The sequence below is a fragment of the Hyaena hyaena genome, unplaced genomic scaffold, assembly GCF_003009895.1.
Source record: "Hyaena hyaena isolate Hyena2069 unplaced genomic scaffold, ASM300989v1 scaffold_356, whole genome shotgun sequence".
In the NCBI taxonomy this organism is placed as follows: Eukaryota; Metazoa; Chordata; class Mammalia; order Carnivora; family Hyaenidae; genus Hyaena; species Hyaena hyaena.
In genome coordinates, this window is record NW_024080985.1 from 659,642 (window position 1) to 680,481 (window position 20,840).

At 39.2% G+C, this 20,840-nt stretch overlaps 1 protein-coding gene across 2 annotated transcripts in view; it reads left to right on the top strand.

Moving 5' to 3' along the window:
- KLHL2 (kelch like family member 2) overlaps positions 1-20,840 on the top strand; it is a 110,668-nt gene that overhangs the window by 14,144 nt on the left and 75,684 nt on the right. Inside the window, exon 3 of one of the 2 annotated variants that reach the window (XM_039249954.1) lies at positions 11,196-11,302. In XM_039249954.1, coding sequence (XP_039105885.1) covers positions 11,196-11,302 — 107 coding nt within the window. Of the gene's footprint in view, positions 1-11,195; positions 11,303-20,840 lie in introns of those variants that run through there. The other variant, XM_039249955.1, reaches the window with a different exon arrangement.

Below are 20,840 nucleotides of genomic sequence, written 5' to 3' on the forward strand. Positions count from 1 at the left end.
TTTCTTTTTTAATGTGATTACTAGAAAATTGTGAATTGCATTATATTATATATTACATATACTATATTTCTATTGGACGGCTTGGTTTCTCACTTATCACAAAGAATATGGAAAGAGAACTGTCAGGGAAAAATGAGACAGTTGGCCCAAGGCCAGAGTTTGTCCCTAAATCTTGGTCAACCACCTCAGGGGAAGGTGTCCCCTTCCCTGAAGTTTAGTGAGTCACGCCTGGGTCAACAGAGGCCTACTCACACCAGTTGTTTTGAGGACTGGTGACCTGCCCATTGTTAATGTAATTCTCAAGTATGGTAAGAATCACTGATATGAAAGGAGTGACTTTAAAAGTTGATTGGAAAATGAATAGTTTTTTTTTTTTTTAATTAAAAGACTAATGTGTGTATTAACCATCTTGGTTTAGTTTTTTCAGCCCTTTGTGAAAGACCTCTATTTTTCCCCCCATTGTTCTCTTTGTGAAAGTACATATATTTAAAAGCTTGGGGGGCGCCTGGGTGGCTTAGTCGGTTAACTGTCCGACTTTCGCTTAGGTCATGATCTCGCGGTTCGTGGGTTCGAGCCCCGCGTCAGGCTCTGTGCTGACTGCCAGTTTGGAGCCTGGAGCCTGTTTCAGTCTGTGACTCCCTCTCTCTCTGACCCTCCCCTGCTCACGCTGTCTCTCTCTCTCTCTCTCCTAGAAATAAATAAAACATTAAAAAAAAATAATAAAAGCTTGGGCTAAAAAGAAGGGGCGCCTGGGTAGCTCAGTGGGTTTAGCGTCAGACTTGAGCTCAGGTCATGATCTCATGGTTCGTGGGTTAGAGCCCTGTGTCAGGCACTGTGCTGACAGCTCAGAGTATGGATGGAGCCTGTTTCAGATTCTGTGTCTCCCGCTCTCTCTGACCCTCCCCTGCTCATGCTGTCTCTGTCTCTGTCGCTCTCTCTCTCTAAGAAATAAATAAAACATTTTTTAAAAAAAGGGAGTGACAAACTCTTCTTCAGTCTCTCTGCTATGTCTTCCTAAAAGTCCACCCTTTAGGCCCATCATTTGTTTGTTTTTTCTTTACTTAAAGATTCAATAAATATTTATCTGTTGGGTGCTGGAGATACAATGGTGAGCATGAGACACATAGCTTATGGTTGAATGCAGGAAGCAGGCATTAATCAGAGGAATACACACATAATTTACTGTAAATTTTCATGGCAGTAAGTGCTACAAAGTAGAGCTGCCTGGTGCTGTGAAGGTTGATAACAGTGGTCAGGAAAGGCTTCCTTGAGAAGATAGAAATAATTATGCTTAGAACTAAAGCAAAACAGAGGTGAGGAACTGAAGGCAGGATGGGGGTGGGAGAGGTTAGAAAACTGTTCCAGGCACAGGGAATGGCACTGCCCAAGTCTGGTGGTTGGAGGGAGCTGGCCTCATTGGAGGAACTGAGGGGCAGCTGGGCAGCTGGAGCATACATGGGTGGGGGGCCGGGGAGAAGTGTGTGGGGGGGTTGTGGGGAGCGTCACTGCAAGAGAGGAGCCTGAGTGGGCAGATGGGGCCCAGCATACTCAGGGCCTTGCACATTCCGCCTTTATCAGGAGTTGTCATGGGAGGAAGCCACTGGAGAGTTAAGCAGGGTAGTGACTTGATCAGAGTTGTGTTTTTTTAAAAGAACATAGTTGCAGCTAGGAGGAGAGTGGATTGGAGAGGGACAAGAAGGTTAAATTGACTAGCACATACTTGATTTGCTTCCTAGTCATGCCCTGACAGTATTTTTAATGTTTTTATTTAGTCTTTGGGAGAATATGCAGTTGGGATAATTCAGCAGGTCTGGGTGTGCTGTTCTAGTTTTTTAATCCCATTTTAAAAGTAGTTATTGAATGTAAACTGCAGTGGTTACTAAATGGAACTGAAAGAAAAGTAAGAAAAATAGTCTGATTATTTAAAATTGTTTTTAATTTAATGTTTATTTATTTTTGAGAGAGAGAGACAGAGTGTGAGCGGGGATGGAACAGAGAGAGACAGAGACGCAGAATCTGAAGCAGGCTCTGGGTTTTGAGCTGTCAGCACAGAGCCCAACACGGGCTCAAACTCACGAACCACAAGTTCATTACCTGATCCGAGGTCAGATGCTTAACCGACTAAGCCACCCAGGCAACCTTAGTTTGGTCATCTTAAGACTGAGATTTTTAATGGCTCTTCTTTTCCTTTGAAAAGTCTAGAAAGACTGACTTTTCTGAAGCCTGTTCACATTTCCTCTCCCTACCCCCTCCTGTGGGGGCGCCATAGCCATGGCCTTCCACTGGTGTGAGTAGGCCTCTGTTGACCCAGGCGTGACTCACTAAACTTTGGGGAAGGTGACACCTTCCCTTGAGGTGGTTGACCCCAGTTTAGGGACAAACTCTAGCCTTGGGCCAACTGTTTTACTTCTTTTAGGCTTAACTATAAAATGAAGGGAGGAGACAAAATGGAATGTGAGGTTCATTGCTGCTCTGATATTCTCTGAGTCTGTGAGATTTTCCTGCTTACCTGCGTAGCACTGATGTCCTTGCTTCATCCTGGGATTATTTTGTTCTAGCCTTCATGTACCTATTTGTCCTGTTTTGGGTGTGAACTATATGGCTGTGAAACAGCGTTTTATGTTTTATTCTTTGTGTCGTACCATTTCAGGAACTAATGTGTTCCTAGTTCCTAGGCTAGTTAGTTGATGCTGATTTTCAGAACAAAGAACGACCTTTAAATGGCCGGAGGGTGTTCACTGCCAGCTCTATATATCCAGGATTGTTTTGATAAACTCACTAACTGATTTGTTGTTGTTTTTTTAAATGAACTCTTCTTTGTGATTCATCAGAACTCTTTTTGTTTAGTTTTAAACATCATTCACTTCTCTCTTGCCCCTTATGGCCCATTTGAGTAATTAAAAAAAAATATCTTGGAAGAGGCCTACTCCTTAAACAGCTGAAAGAAAATCTTTGATTTCCTGCCATTGCATCAACTTCCTGCTGCCAGGAAAAGGTAGCTGAGAGTGGCTTCCTGACTTCTGGGAAGAGAGAACTTCCTTGTTCTTACTGGTCTGCTCTTGGGCCCTCACCTCTCACTGGTAGAATAACAGCTGTACACTAGAGAGTGTTTTTATGAATGTTTAGCTGATGGAAGTAATATTTTAGGAGTAAAAGACACCTTTTTTCCAATTATGGTTGTTGTAAAATGTGGTTGGAGGACTGGGGGTGAGTGGGCAGGAGTTTTGTAAAGTTTAAGTTCAAGAATTATAGTTTATAGAAAAAGAATGTGGCATTTTCTTTAAACTAGTTTTTTGTTTTCTTTTTTAAGCAGGAGGCCCAGGTATAGCCCCCTGTCCTAGCTCAATATGAGCTTGAATAACTTAAAATTACTTGGTTTAAAAACCCTGCAGCCACTTCTAAACAGTGTATTCTACAGGTGTTTGTAAGCAGCTGGTTCTCCTTTGAAATCAGCGAGCATACGCAGCTGTGCAGGAGCCAGAAACAGCATCAGACTTGGCCCGGGCCCTGTGGATGTCTAGATTGCTGTAGGTGATGTCCAGAGGAGAGGATGAGGTGGGAAAGCGTGTGTGCTGAAGATGTTCCCGGGAGAAGTCCACAGCAGCCCAAAGGAGAGGTTTCTGCTGGACCTGATGGCGAGCAGTAGGATTCATACAAAGGACAGGAGAGGAAAGGCAGTTCCTGGCCTGGATCACTGCATAGGCCACGGAGGGGAGAAACGGGGAGAGACAGCTTGTTGGTTAAAGTGAATCAAGAGTTGGTGCTGGGGAGTCTGTGCAGAAAAGGTTAGGAAGCCGGAGAAGGACAGAATTGTGCAAGTTTAAATAGTGTGATGAATTTGGACTTAATCCTGTGGGCACTGGGAATCAGTGAAGGTTTTTGAAAAAGGGAGCCACATTGTAAGATGAATGGTGTTGGAGCCACAACCTGGCAGTGGAGTGAAAGAACGGGTCTTTTTAGCAACGCATCTCTGGCAGGAAATTCAGCTCTTTCAACTTCCCAAGCGTGAATTGGTGGGGGTAGGACTCTTTCAGGATACTGACATTTTCAAAATTGAATCAATAGATCTAATTATGTACAAACCACTATATTGAGTCTGTGGAGAAGACAAGCAGACTAAATCTCAAGACAGGTTTTATTGAGAACTTTATGCTGTGGGCTTTTTGAGCTGGCCCAAAAAAGCAGATGTTAAGAGGTAACTTTTTGCCTTTACATTTAAAAATAAACAAAACTTCTGTTTTCTAGGTTATGGTATAAGACTGTATCTGAGATTTGAAAATTTCAGTGACTGTTAGGGCCAACCTGTTGCTTATTTAGGAGGAAGATAATTTTGATCCTTAAGTTATATTAAAAGTTTTTAGTAAGGATATATTAACGTTTTTATTAAGGATAAATCATTTGAAGCAATTCAGGTGCTCCTCTGTATATCATACGTAAGTCATAAATAGTAGGTCAGTTATAACAGCAGTTTTTATGAATATAATTTAACCAAAAAAGCCTGAAGCTCCCTCTTAAAGGAGTGCTTATTGTATTTTTCCCCCAGGACGTTTAGACATTATGGATCCAGATCACCAGTATGATTAAGTTATCTGTTGTGCATCTGTGAAAAGTTTGAGTTGTGGCTCTTGAGTTATTTGTACTTGGTTGCTTAGATGGCAAGTGAATTAAAGAACAAACTTAATTAAATGAGTCCACCTTTCTCTTCACATCTTTATATATGTATGTTTATATAATACAATTTACATATTTATGAATTTTAAAAAAATGTTCATTCTTAAGAGAGAGATGGAGTGCGAACAGGGGAGGGGCAGAGAGAGAGGGAGACACAGAATCTCTAGGCTCTGAGCTGCCAGCACAGAGCCCAACATGGGGCTCGAACTCATGAACTGTGAGATCGTGACCTGAGCCAAAGTTGGATGCTCAACCGACTGAGCCACCCAGGTACCCCATATGACTGTTTTTAAAAGAGATTTCAAGAAATTACATACGGTGTGAATTTTTCAGTTGCTCTAATATATATACTTTTCTGTAGTAAACATTGTCAGGTTCTTTTGTTTTCATGTTATACTAGAGTAGGATATAAAACATTCCTTGAAAGACAGAGCAGTTGGGGAGAGCCCTAAATCAAATAGACTTATTTGTTTAGAAAGTTTAAGCTACAGTTTGAAGCTTCTAGTCTCACTTTAACTTGTAATCTTCTGCAGTGTTTCTTAAGGACATGTGATTAATCTCTTTTAAGTGGTGTTTATTGAGCATGGATAGGGTCATTGAACATTTCAAAGAATACAAATAATGGGTAGTAGTAAATTAGTTTACTGACCTAATTCGTTTCTTTTCCCTTTCTCCATGTTGTTGAATACCTACCTGCTTCAGAGCCCGCTTTCACTATGCCCTCTTAAATAAAAAATCAGAAGATCTTACTCTAGCTTTTTTCCTTAAATTATTATAACTAAGAGTACCTCATGATTTATTTCACCAATTAAAAAATCTTGTAAAGAGGAAGTTTCCTTTGTATATATACATCCTACATTTTCTACCACAGAGGCTTTTCATCCGCATGTTCAGAAACTCATCTCTGTATTACTGTTCCCCACCCCTGAAATCCTTCACCTTCCGCATTTCTCAGTTGTTGTTCTCCCCATCAGCTTTTCTCTCTCCCTAATCTCTTCTTTCTCTTTATTTCTAATTATTGTTGGCATCTTCTCTCAACCCTGACCAAGTGTTCTTGCAGGTCCTCAAATCTGTAGATGTTACCTTCCCTTCTCTGCAGGTATCCAGTAACACACTTCCCTCCTTGTCTTCCTGGGGCTCCATTTTGTCACTTTTCACTGTCACTCTTTTTTAAATTTTGTAATTTTTTTTTTTTTTTGACAGAGAGAGAGTACGAGTGATTGAGGGACAGAGAGAGAAGGAGAGTAAGAGAGAATCCCACGAAGGGACAAAGAGAGAGGGAGAGAGAGAATCTTAACACAGGCTCTGCACTGTCAGTGAGGGAGCCGGAAGCTGGGCTTGAGCTCACCTAATACAGAGCTTGAACTCATGAACCGCGAGATCGTAACCTGAGCAGAAGTCAGATGCTTAACTGACTGAGCCACCCAGGTGCCCCTCACTGTCATTCTTAACTGTCGTTCTGCTGTCTTGATTCTGTTTGAAAAGAATAATCTCTATATTCTGGGACCCTTTACTAGTTTAAAGCCATTTCTAAGTTATTGACTGTAGTAGGTTTTCCTACAACTTTCCAAATTGTCACCACTTTCTGCTTCCTGTTTGAAAATTTTAGCAGGTGCAAACCTGTTGAGCGGGATGTAATGTTTTTCAGGACTTTTTCTGTGGTGGTGAATCTGTGTTGGGTAAACCCAGCATCTGAGTTTTTCCCTGTGCTTAACTGCCACAGAAATTCAAATTCATATCAAAATCGAACCGTCATGGTTTTAGGAAGAAAAAGAAGAAAGACAGCGGTGACATGGGCCGTGAAGTTGTGTTAATCTCCGAGATTACTGACATTATAAGCCAGATTGCATCTCCCTTGTCTGTTAAGTGAAATTGTCAGTTAGAGGAGCTTTGGTTAAATATGGCTAAGTAAAGTCAGCAGTTGTGAAGCCTCTTGCCTTTAAACCAGCTCATCTCCCTTCATGCCAAGTGGCCCATACTCACTGACACAGCCAGCTCTACATCTGGCTCACCCCCTGCTTCTTGACCAGTTTTTAAATTTCTTGGCTTCTTTCCTCCTTTCCTTGACCTCTGACCCCTTGCCTCGTTTCTTTTTATGTCTTGGTATTGTTTCTTTATCCTAACACCTGTTGCTGCTGCAGAGATGACTTTGGACGCATTCCTAGGCTATGGTTTGGGGATTGCCCCTCGGTGGTGGCTGACAGCTCATCTCAGGAGCCTGGCACTTTTAATGTTACTCCAAGTCCACTCCATGTGGTAGGCAGTGCCTTTAGGTTTTCCGTGGTGCCTGAGGAAGAAAGATGGACAGATGCCATGTGATTGCCTCACCACACCCCACTTCCTGTAGAAAGTCAGTTCTTGTTTCACTGACTACTAATTATTTTTGACCCCTGAGAGCCTGATGGCATATTTTCCTTTAAGAAGATACATACACAGCAGCGATTGGATTTTCTAGCCTTAGGAATTCATGACTCTGTGTCAGGAAACTGAAGGATGGCTTGGTATGTCAGGCATGTTTCATTAATTTTCAAAGCAGTATTTTTCCTGAGAAGGAACAATTTGCATGATGCTGTTTCATTTAGGTTTTGGAGTGCCTTTCATTTTTCTAGGCAATTTGAGTGTTACATAAGGCCTATATAATTTTTGTTCTCTGTATTTGAGCTTAGAGGCATCTTCCTTTGCAAATCCTCCTTAAGGTTGGGCTTGGCACCTCTTAATAATGTTCCCAAACATGCCACACCCGCTTCATCTTACTTGTCAGCTTGTCTGCTTCTCTCCACTCCATGGGGAACTCCTTGCTGTCATGGACCTTGTCTTGCTATTGTGGTAAATGACCATAGTGCTTGGCACACAGTAGCCACACTGGATGTTTGATGAATGAATGAATAAGTGCAAATTTTGCTAAATAGCAACTTTATTTGTCTTATTATTCTGGAAGACTTTTCCTTCTACTGTTCATTCTTTCGTTGGATTTCAGGTAATTGGAACATAAACTCAGAAACTCACTCTAATTTGTAGCTCTCTCCTCCTCATCCAAAAGTTATTGTATTTCTAATAAACGTACACATTGGAAAGAGGTAAGGGCCATACTCAGATACACACTGGCTGAAAGAAAGGATTAGTCAGATATCTCTTGTCTTTTTTTTTTTAAAAGAGAGAATGAGCAGGAGCCAGGGAGAGGGACAGAAGAGAGAGAGAGAGGGAATCTTAATCCATGCTAAGTGTGGGTCCTGACTCAGGACTTAATCCCATGACCCTGGTATCATGACCTGAATTGAAATCAAGAGTCAGACGCTCAACCCACTGAGCCACCCAAACGCCGCTGGTTTCTCTTGTCTTTGAATGCTGTTTTAAAATACATTATTGCTTGGGAATCTGGGTTGCTCAGTTGGTTAAGCATCCAACTTCGGCTCAGGTCATGATCTCACAGTTTGTGGATTAGAATCCCTCGTCAGGCTGTGTGCTAACAGCTCAGAGCCTGGAGCCTGCTTCAGATTCTTGTCTCCCTGTTTCTCTGATCCCCCTCTGCTCATGCTCTGTTTCTCTTTCAAAAAAATAAATATTGAAAAATTAAAAAAACATTAAAAAATAAAGTATATTATTGCTGAATACAAAAAGATAAAAAATGAAGCACTGGAACTAAATATGTTATTGTTTTAGAATGTGACCCTTAGATTCTTTGTGACCTAACCCAGGATGTGGCTACATACTAATTTGGCAGTGTTTCTTACCTTCCTAGTTAAACTGTCATCAGCTAATAAGCTAGTAAGGCTGAGCTGATTATGTGACAGCCAGCAGGTGTTACGTTAGATGGTTTCAATCAATAAGTAATTGTAATTGAAGCTAAGTGTAATTAATTATGTGATTTTGGGGTGTTCAGGTGTGATTCCACTTGAGTTCCATCTTGAACTTAGTGCTTTAGAGCACTAAGAAGGATTACCACTGACAAAAGGAAAATCGGCATAAAGATGTACTTGACTCATGTTTGAGTTGTGTCCAGAGGCGCTGGCCACAGTAGGAAAACCTGACCGGCCCGTCCTTGAGAGACTGTGTGCAGCTCTGCTGACCTCCTCTTCGATCGCCCTTCTTTCTCTCTATTTTTCTTTTTCCAAGGTTCCCCATTGTGCTGTGTTGCCTCATGTCTCTGTGCAGTAGCACATACTGTTCTCTCCGGTTAGGAGTTCTCTTGCTCTTTCTCTATCCTGCTAATGCTTACTTGTTTTTAGAACTCAGCTTAAGGCCAGTAGCTGCAGGAAGACTTTTCTCACCCCCAGTCTGATTCAGATGTTCCCCCATAGCACCTTTATGATGATGTTTTCCACTTTATCCTGGAATCTTGGCACTGTCATTCCTTTCTGCTAGACTCATTTTTAAAAAAAAATTTTTTTTTAATGTTTACTTTTTGAGAGAGACAGAGCATGAGTGGCGGAGGGGCAGAGAGAGAGGGAGACACAAAGTCTGAAGCAGGCTCCAGGCTCTGAGCTGTCAGCACAGAGCCTGACATGGGGCTCAAACTCATGAACCACAAGATCATGATCTAAGCTGAAGTCGGATGCTTTAACTGACTGAGCCAGCCTGGCGCCCCTCTCCTTAAGGTCAGAGATGATCTTGCAGCGCTTTGTTGAATTTGATTTTTCTAAATATTCTTGTAGAGGTAGTGCTAGAACTCCACTAAAATCAGACCTTTTATAAACTATATATAGAACTTTAAAAAATTGTTTCTAGTATATAGTATGTCAAATAATAAATTGATGTTATTTGATTTATACTTTTTATTCCGTTTTATTCAGGCTTTAATAAGTCTTAAAAATACACAGGTGGTTTTGTGTCAAAAGACTTTGGAGCCAGTCTCCATGGATTTGAGTCCCGGCATCGACACAAGTGGGGACTTAAGGCTGATGTTCATCTTTAATCTTGAATGCCTCAGCTTTACATTTTGGGGGTGAAAATCATAATAATACCTACCTCATAAGATTGTGGTGGGTCCTAAATGAGATAATACATGCAGGTAAAGCTCTTGCATAGTATCCACCACTGACTTTCCCTACCCTGGTTACTTGTGAATCCATGGAATTCATAGAATTGCAGTATGGTTATTATATTCTCAGAGCAGACATAGACTTTGTCAGTTTTTACAGTGGAAGAATCACGAATAGTGACCTTAGGCCACCTTTGATGACTAACGTCCGTGACTCTAATGTGGGACCTGCCTGATTTCTCATACAGCATCGTGAGCCATTAAATTGACACCCATAAGCCATACTTTGGTCTAAAGGACACAGCAGGCTCATCAGCAGTGAGGCCCTGGAGCCCAGTTAACACCAGTGCTGCACTGTTCCTTTTTCTTACGGTTTCTCCTAGACAGAGGGAAAATCAATGCTGGTAGGATCTCCAAAAGCATTTGATGTGAACTCTACAGAAGTAAGCAGTGTAGAAAAGTGGGAAACTAAGGATTTGGTTAAGGTCATGTGAAAATATGGCTTGTGAGGTACTAGAAAAAGTATAGCAAGCAGGCAGGCCACCCTTGTAGGAAATAGAATAGTGGAGGGGGAGGTGAGAGTGACCTGTGTGTGCTGTACACACACATTCATGCTTGGGTATTTGAGGTGTGGAAAGGACTTTTGGGCTCACCACGCCTGTTTCAGTTATTAATGACATGACTACCAGTATGGTCGGTTTTAGGCTGGAGCCTCCTGGCTTGTTCTGGAATAAGCATCAGCATCACTTTTTGCCAAAAAAGATATTCTGTGACATTCTTATTTAGCTGGAGAATCTCATCTAGCAGCTTGTGTAGAATGTAGAAAGTGTTCACCACATGGTTTTGAATAGTTCAAAATGGATATTTCAGAACTAGAGGTATAATTATGCTTGCTGAATAATGGTTTGTTTTAAGGTAACAAAATGCTTTTTAGTTTTGTATGTGGTAATGTTTTCCAGCTTTGAGGGATGAGATAGTTTGCACTGGTAAAATGTTCTGATTAAGTTAAGCTTCAAATGGCTTCGGTGCCTTTTAAATAGTGGGTGTAATTGAATATAGTTTTACCTTTGCTTGATGACCCAGCATCATTTTAAGTATCTTTTTTAATTTTTTGGTACTTTGACCCAATTTGGTTTTCTACATACATTTTATTTTGTCTCATCTTAATGTCAGACTGCCATCTGCCACTTCTGCTGGTGCTGTTCTTAATTCAAACATCTTCCCCTTTTACAATCCATTGATGGTTTGCTGCCAGTAATTTATTTAGTTTGAGAAATCAGTAATCAAGTTGGGAAAGATCTCTCTGTTGAACAAAGGCAAGATTCTGAGTGAGGGCCCAATGCATGACGACGGGTCTTCGTCGTGACCATTTTCTGTGTGTTTCACTTTAGGAATTCTGTTTTAAAGGATGGCAGTTTTAAAAGTCTCAACCTCAGAAGAGAGTGATATTTTGTAATTTTTACTATAATCCCCCGTTTGCACAGCATGCTCAATACAGTTTTTATCAGTATCATTAAAACTTTCTCTCTCTCTGCTTTGTGAACAGTCAAAACTTGCTGTGTGATGTCACGATTGTGGCTGAAGACATGGAGATCTCTGCTCACAGAGTGGTGCTGGCTGCCTGTAGTCCTTATTTTCATGCCATGTTTACAGGTATGAAATGTCTTAGTTCTGGGTGTTCTTCAAATGTATACAGATCTGGGCTTTCTTTCTTTGCCACACTTTCTTTTCTTATTAATATTTTATTGTTATGAAATGAAGTACTGTCATGGCAGGAAGCGATCTTGCTTTGTTTCAGGTTCCTCCTCCTTGTTGTTTGGTTTTATAGTCATGTGTGTTCATGTCCATTGTATTCATATACTCAACAGTTTTATGCTAATTTTGTATTTATATTTACATATACCAGCCCAATTTATTTTCCTGGCAATTATAACAACTTTTAGCAATTGATTATTTTGGCAAAAGAAAAATGCTTTTAGTGTTTTCCATTGTTTTTCAAATGATTTTCATATATGCTTCATTGAGTGTTTACAGTGGATAAAGAGATGTTTATTTAACATCCTTTGATTTAAATATATATAAAAAAATAGGGTGATCACTTAAGTAACTATAAAAATATATAGAATGACTTTAGTACTTTTGGAAAAAAAGTAATTTCTGCTTGCTCTCATTCTCTTAAAAAATTAAACATATATTACTGTACAAAGAAATGAAGTTATTGTCTGTTGGAACAGTTAGTTTATAATCTTAAGAGTATTGGTAGGACAGACAAAATACTTACAAATATAGGCGTGTTTGGGTGGCTCAGTTGGGTGAGCGTCTGACTCTTGATTTTGGCCAGGTCATCATCCCAGGGTCATGGGACCAATCTCTGTGTCAGGCGCCACGCTAAGTGTGGAACCTGCTTACGATCTCTTTTCTTTTCCTCTCCTCCCCACCCCCACACCTCGTGTGCTCTCTCTCTTAAAAAAACAAAACAAAGCACTTATGAATACAAATATAGTTACGTGAAAAAGCACAAATGACAAAGATATTCCTACTTTGGAAATCATGAAGTATTTCTTGTGCCTAACACTTTGCTTAGATACTACAAGAGTGTAAGTGTGGCCCCCACCCCCAGTAACAACATGCACACTTTACATATGTAGTAGGGTATGGAAGATCTGGGTGCCTACACAGTGATGCAGACGGAGAAGGCTGTGATGGGCAGCTCCGAGAGAAGGGGATCTGACCTTTCCTGAAGCCAGATAGGTTTAAAGCGTTCACAGTGATGAAGAGAAGTGTAGACGGCCACGCGAAGAGGATGGGCTTAGTGGTTTGGGAGTAGAGGTGAGTCTGGAGGCCCCTCACTATTCAGCCTGTTGCAGCCTTGCTGTTCCTAAACAGAGTTAAATAATCGAAAATGTAGGAAGGGTAACGGGCTGTGAGTCAAGTTGGGAGGGTGTCTTAGCTGAGGCTGATTTGAAAAGTCAATACTAATGATGTGGAACTAGTCAGATTTTTATGTTCATTTCAGTCTCGTGGTTTACATCTTACATCTTTTTTTTTTTTTTTTTTTTAAGATTTTTTTATTTATTTCTAGGAGAGAGAGAGAAAGACAGCGTGAGCAGGGGGAGGGTCAGAGAGAGAGGGAGTCACAGACTGAAACAGGCTCCAGGCTCTGAGCTGGCAGTCAGCACAGAGCCCGACGCGGGGCTCGAACCCACTAACCGCGAGATCATGACCTAAGCGAAAGTCGGACGCTTAACCGACTAAGCCACCCAGGTGCCCCTACATCTTACATCTTATTTATTTCCCCTGGATAGTGCTCTAAACAGACTTTCCAGGTTTATGAGGGGAAGGTTCTGGCTGCAATGTGTCAGCCTAATTTAGGAATTCCCTAGTATAGGGCTGTCCCCTGTAGGTGGCATTCTCTTACATGACACTGCTGTTGCTACTTCCTTGTTGGAAACCATGGGAAACTCCTGTCATCAATTTATGCTTCAGTTTTCCCATCTGGAGAAAAGGGGGATGATAATTTTACCCACTATCTAGGATTTTTGTAAACATTAAATGAGATCATACATGTGAATTTCTTGGCACTCTACTTGGCACAAAAAATCCATAATTAATTTTGGCAGTAATTATGTCATTATTATTATTATTTGAATTGAAGAAGAGCACACACACAGTGTTGTGTTAGTTTCAGGTATACAGCATAGTAATTCTGCGTCTCTGTGTGTTATGCTGTGCTCACAACAACCGTAGCCACCATCTGTCACCATACTATGATATTATAGCATGTGTTCCCTCTGCTGTATCTTTTATCCTCATAACTTATTGCCTTACTAGAAACTGTATCCCCCACTCCCTTTCCCCCCTTTTGCCTATCATGCCCCCCTTTCTCCTCTGGTGACCGCAAGTTTGTTCTTTGTATTTATGGCTCTGTTTCTGCTTGTTTGTTTTGTTTTTTAGACACCATATGTAAATGATATATGGTGTATATCTTTCTCTGTCTGACTTATTTCATTTATCATGATACCCTCTAGGTCTACCCATGGTGGCACAAATGCCAAGATCTTATTCTTTTTTTATAGCTAATATTCTGTTGTATACCAGATGTTCTTTTTCCATTCATCTACTGAAGGCCATTTGGGTTGCTTTCATATCTTGGCTGTTGTAAATAATGCTGCAATAAATATAGGGGTAAATGTATCTGTTTGAATGAATGCTTTTGATGTTTTCTTTTTATATAAATCCAAAATATATAAAGAACTTTTATAGCTCAGTACCAAAAAACCAAATAATTCAGTAAAAAATATGCAGGGGACCTGGATAGACATTTCCAAATAAGACCAATGATGGCCAACAGACACATGAAATGGTTATCAACATCACTAATCATCAGGGAAATGCAAATCACACCTATCAGAACAGCTAGAATCAAAAGGACAAGAAATAACAAGTGTTAGCAAAGAGGTAGAGAAAAAGGAACTTTTGTGCACTGCTGGTGGAAATGTAAATTGGTGCAGCCCCTATGGAAAACACTATGGAGGTTCCTCAGAAAATTAAAAATAAGAATACCATATGATGCATTTTTTTTTTTAACTCTAAATTTCTAAATGTCCCTATATTTTGTAAGAGTAGAAGATTGAGGAAGGCTTAGACTAGAATTTCTTTTGATGAATGTTTTCTTTTCTGTAGAGCTACACAAATATATAGTGATTAACTTAAAACTGCAAGATCAAGGTTAGATTCCTTCCCTTCAAAAGGCAGTACTTAGAGTCTCCAATCTACCTGAGCCTTAGATATCCAGAGACGTGAGTGCTAAATAGAGATGGGGGCTCTTGTTGTATATATCTTTGTCTTCCTTTTCTGTTTACCTTATGATCTAAACTACATTTCACAATGTTTTAGCTTATACCCAATTTATGAATAAGGGGGCTTTGCCTAATGATAGGAATGACAGGCCCTGAAGACATTCTGATTCCCTAAGTATTCCTAGTTCATTAGTTCATTGGCAGATGGGTACTTCTTGCAGAAGTAACAGAATCCTGTTTCTGACTGAGAATATACCTTTTGCACGTAGTCAAATTTTAGATCACGATATTTTAAGGTGAATGCAAAATAGGGATACTATATTAATTTCTGATACACATAAAATGAGTTGAATACTTCAGTTGTGTTTTTTTCACAACTTTTTTGAGGCATATTTTATGTATCATAAAATCTACGCAATTCTAGCATAGTAGTCAGTGAGTTTTAGTAAATGTACTTAGCGGCCATCACCATAAATCAATTTTGGAACATTTTAATTCACACATTAATGATTTTGGGGTTATATATATAAATTACTTCTGTGTTATAGTATTTATCATGAGTTTGTTCTTTTTTATTGTTAAATATAAACAGTTGTGTGGATGTATCACATTTGGGCTGTCCATTCTCCGGTTGATGGACGTTTTGGTTGTTTCCAATTTTTGGCTGTTGAGAATAATGCTGATGTGAATATCCATGTGCTGTTGTTTGTGTGGACATTTATTTTCATATCTCATGGGATTAGATACCTAGGAGTGGAATTGCTGGGTTCTATGGTAAATTTCTTTAAACTTAAAAATGACTGTTATGCTGTTTTCAAAGGTGCACCATATTACATTCCTACTGTTATTGTAGGATGGTTCCTATTTTCTCCACATCCTCATCAACACTTATTTTTATTTTAAAATGTAGTCATTCTACTCAGTGTAAAATGGGATCTCTTGTTTTAATTTGCACTTCCCAGATGACTGATGATGTTGAGCATCTTTTCATACACTTGACTTTTTATTTTTAATTTTTTTATTGTTTATTCATTTTTGAGAGAGAGGGTGAGAGACGGAGCATGAGCAGGGGAGGGGCAGAGAGAGAGGGAGACGCAGAATCTAAAGCAGCCTTCAGTCTCCGAGCTGTCAGAGTCCAATGTGGGGCTTGAACTCATGAAACGAGAGATGATGACCTCAGCCATAGTCGGTCACTTAACCAACTGAGCTTGAGCTTTCCATGTGCCCCTGATTTTTTGGTTCTTTAGCCATAGATACTATTCACTTTTCTGGCAGTCTTTATACATTTCTACTTTTGAATCCACTGAATAACCCATCATTTGTCAGAGATTAGGTAAGGAAGATAAGGAGATTTGGTGTTTGTGGTTTAGTGTACATGTATTTTTTTTATAATTTGCTAAAAAATTAATCCATTGTTTCTTTTTCTGGTTTTTTTTTGTTTTGTTTTGTTTTCTGTTTTTTTTTTTGGGGGGGGGGCGGTCTGAAGTCCTGTTAAACTTTATTATAAAAAAAAGTAGAGTGAGGCCAACCAGTAGGCCTTTGCATGCTTCCATTCCATCATACGTTTTGTGGATTGATGTTCTCCTGCCCAGTGGGTAGTCAGAAGTGCCTGCAGTAGCATAAGGCATCACCCTACTCTTTCTGTGTTTTCCTAGGACTCACCTATTAGGAAATGGGGAATATGAAGAGGTTCTTTTTTGGCCCTTGTTTCTAATTTTCTATAAATTGTAGGGGAATTTTTTCATTCAAATTATATCACCTAAAAAAGAATTGTGTTACTCTTTGTAGTTCCAAGTATTTGGATAGAGAAGGGAGGTGAAAAGTAATTGTGTGATATAGTCACAGGATTTTACTCTGTGAAGTATGGGCCTATTTAGAGCAAGGCCAGGTGGTTTAACTGTTACTTGAGAAAGCATGTATCATTTGAGTTCTTGTGTTTCAAAATTACTTGTTTCTTATAAATGTGGAATTTAAAATGCTGTTTCTCTTACAAATATATTTGAGACCAGTTTAGTACCACAGGCTAAAATATCTGACAGCTAATGGGAAATATTGCATTTTTATTTTTACTCTTTTGAGCTTTTTGATGATTTCTTTTGTCATATTGAAAATGATTCTGTTAGGTTAGAATAGGAAAATGTAGATTATCATTTGAATGATTAAGAAGTGAGATTTTTATTTTACTTTCTTTTTAAAATTTAAATCCAAGTTACTTAGCACATAATGTAAGAATGATTTCAGGAATAGAATTTAGTGATTCGTCACTTACATATAACACTCAGTGTTCAGTCTAACAAGTGTCCTCCTTAATGTCCCTTGCTCATTTAGTCCACCCCCCTGCCAACACCTTTCCAGCAGCCCTCAGTTTGTCTCTGTATTTAAGAATCTCTTATGGTTTCTTTCCCTCTCTGTTTTTGTATTGTTTTTGCTTCCCTTCCCTTATGTTCATCTGTTTTATATCTTAAATTCCACATGTGAGTGAAATCATATGATATTTGTCTCTCTTGGACTTATTTTTCTTAACATAATACATTCTAGTTCCTTCCATGTTGTTGCAAATGGCAAGATTTCATTCTTTTTGATCACTGAGTAATATTCCATTGTGTGTGTGTGTGTGTGTGTGCGCGCGCGCGTGTGTGTGTGCGCCCGCGCACCACATCTTTATCCATTCATCACTAGATGGACATTAGGACTCTTTCCATACTTTGGCTATTGTCAATATGACTGCTATAAATATTGGGGTGTATGTGCCTCTTCAAAACAACACTCCTGTATCCTTTGGATAAATACCTAGTAGTGCAATTGCTGGGTCATAGGGTAGTTCTATTTTTAATTTTTTGAGGAACCTCCACACTGTTTTCCAGAGTGGCTGCACCAGTTTGCATTCCCACCAGCAGTGTAACGGAGTTCCTCTTTCTTCACAACCTTGCCAATATCTGTTGTTGCCTGAGTTGTTAATGTTAGCCATTCTGACAGGTGTGGGTTGGTATCTCCTTGAGGTTTTGATTTGTATTTCCCTGATGATGAGTGATGTTCAGCAGATTTTCATGTGTTGTTAGTCATCTGGATGTCTTCTTTGGAAAAGTGTCTATTTATGTCCTTTGCTCATTTCTTCACTGAATTATTTGTTTTTTGGGTGTTGAGTTAGATAAGTTCTTTATAGATTTTGGATACTAACCCTTTATCACATATGTCATTTGCAAATAACTTCTTTCATTCTGTCAGTTGTCTTTTAGTTTTGCTGATTGTTTCCTTCACTGTGCAGAGGGGTCCAAATAGTTCATTTTTGCTTTTGTTTCCCTTGCCTCCGGAGACACGTCAAGGAATAAGTTGCTGTGGCCAAGGTGAAAGAGGTTGTTGTCGGTTTTCTCCTCTAGGATTTTGATGGTTTCCTGTCTCATATTTAGGCCTTTTACCCATTTTGAGTTTTTTTTTGTGTATGTAGTAAGAAAGTGTTCCAGGTTCGCACATGTACCCCAATGTTCATAGCAGCACTCTCCACAATAGCTAAAACATGGAAAGAGCCTAAGTGTCCATCAACGGACAAATGGATCAAGAAGATGTGGTTTATCTATACCATGGAATACTACATGGCAATGAGAAACAATGAAATCTGGCCATGTGTAGCAACATGGATGGACCTTGAGGGTGTTATGCTGAGCGAAATAAGTCAGGCAGAGAAGGACAAATATCATATGTTTGCACGTATAGGAGGATTAGGAGGAACTTGACGGAGGAACAAGGGGGAGAAGAAGGGGGGAAATGGTGGGGGAAAGGGAGAGAGGCAAACCATGAGAGACTCTTGAATGCTGACAAAAACTGAGGACTGATGGATGTTGGGGGGAGGGGGGATGGGCATGGAGGAGGACACTTGTGGGGATGAGCACTGAGTGTTATGTGGAAACTAATTTGACAATAAACTATTTGTAAAAAAATAAAATAAAATAAAATAAAATAAAATAAAATAAAATAAAAAAGAAAGTGTTCCAGGTTCATACTTCTGCATGTTGCTGTCTGGTTTTTCCAACACCGTTTTCTGCAGAGACTGTCTTTTTTCCATTGGATATTCTTTCCTGCTTGTCAAAGATTTGTTGGCCGTACATTTGTGGGTCCATTTCTGGATTCTCTAGTCTGTTCCATTGATCTAAGTGTCTATTTTTGTGCCAGTACCATACTGTCTTGCTGATTACAGCTTTGTAATACAGCTTGAAGTCCGGATTTGTGATGCCTCCTGCTTTGGTTTTCTTTTTCAGGATTGCTCTGGCTATTTGGGTCTATTTTGGCTTCATACAAATTGTAGATTGTTTGTTCTAGTTCTGTAAAGAACTGGTATTATTTTGATAAAGATTGTATTGAATATGTAGATTGCTTTGGATGGTATCGACGTTTTAACAATATTTCTTCTTCAAATATATAAGGATGAAATGTCTTTCCCTTTCTTTGTGTCTTCAATTTCTTTCATAAGCTTTCTATAGTTTTTGGTGTATAGATTTTTCACCTCTTTTGGTAAGGTTTGTTCCTAGGTTCTTTATGGTTTTTGGCGTAATTATATTTCTGAGAGAAACACACAGCATGAGGAGGGGAGGGTCAGAGAGATTTTTTGGGTAATTATAAATGAGATTGATTTCTTGATTTTTTTCTGCTGCTTCATTATTGGTGTATAGAAATGCAATTTCTGTGCATTGATTTTATACTGTGGCTTTGCTGAATTCATGGATCAGTTCTAGCAGTTTTTTGGTGGACTCTTTAGGTTTTTCCACATAGAGTATCATGTCATCGGCAAAGAGTGAAAGTTTGACTTCCTCCTTGCTGATTTGGATGCCTTTTATTTCTTTGTGTTGTTTTATTCCTGAGGCTATGACTTGTAACACTCTGTTGAATAATGATGGTAAGAATGGACATCCTTGCCGTGTTCCTGACCTTAGGGGGAAAGCTCTCAGTTTTCCCCATTGGGGATATTACCTGTGGGTCTTTTGTATGTGGCCTCTATGATCTTGAGGTATGGTCCTTTTATCCCTACTGTCTTAAGGGTTTTTATCAAGAAAGGATGTTTTATTTTGTCAAATGTTTTCTCTGAATCTATTGAGATCATGTGGTTCTTATCCTTTCTTTTATTAATGTGATATATCACATTGATTTGCAGATATTGAACCAGTTCTGCATCCCAGGTATAAATCCCATTTGGTGTGGTGAATAATTTTTTAATGTGTTGTTGGATCTGGTTGGCTAGTTCTTGTTGAGAATTTTTTCATCCATGTTCATCAGGGAAATTGGTCTTTAGTGGGGTCTTTGTCTGGTTTTGGAATCAAGGTAATGTTGGTGTCATAGAATGAGTTTGGAAGTTTTGCTTTCATTTCTATTTTTTGGAACAGCTTCAAAAGAATAGGTGCTAACTCTTCTTTAAACGTGTGGTAGAATTCCCCTGGAAATATCATTAATTATGATATAATATCCTTCTTTATCTCTTGTTACATTTTTTATTTTAAAATCTAATTTGTCTGATGTAAGTATGGCTACTGCAGTTTTCTTTTGGTGACTATTGACATGATAGATCATTCTCCATCCCCTTAACTTTCAATCCACAGGTGTATTTAAGTCTAAAATGGGTCTCTTGTTAGCAGATATAGACGGGTCTTGTTTTCTTTTCCATTCTGATATCCAGTGTCTTTTGATTGGAGCATTTAGTCCATTGACGTTTAGAGTGAGTATGGAAAGATATGAATTTAGTGCCAATTTAATGTTGCCTGTAGAGTTGGTGTTTCTGGTGGATGTTCTCTGGTCCTTTCTAATCTTTGTTGCTTTTGGGTTTTTTTTTGTTTTGTCTTTTCTCCCCTTAGGGAGTTCCCCTTAAAATTTCTGCAGGGCTGGTTTAGTGGTCAAGAACTCCCTTAGTTTTTTGTTTTTTTTTTTTGGTCTGGGAAACTTTATCTCTCCTTCTATTTTGAATGACAGCCTTACCAGATAAAGAATTGTTGGCTGCATATTTTTCCAATTTAGCACATTAAATATATCCTGCCACTCCTTTTTGGCCTGCCAAATTTCTGTGGATATGTCTGCTAAAAACCTGATCTGTCTTCCTTTGTAGGTTGAGGACTTTTTTCCCCTTGCTGCTATTTCATAATTTTCTTGTCTATGTATTTTGTATATTTGACTATAATATGCCTTGGCGATGGTTGGTTTTTGTTGAATATAATGGGAGTTTTTATGCTTAGTGGATTTTAGTAACAGGCGAAAGATTTATGCGATCTGAAGAGAAACCAGAGCATATGCTTAGTGGATTTTAATATGTATGTCTTTCCCTAGATTAGGAAAGTTTTCTGCTATAACTTGCTCATATAAACCTTTGCCCCTTTTTTCTCTCTTTTATTTTCTGGTACTCCTATGTTTCAGAT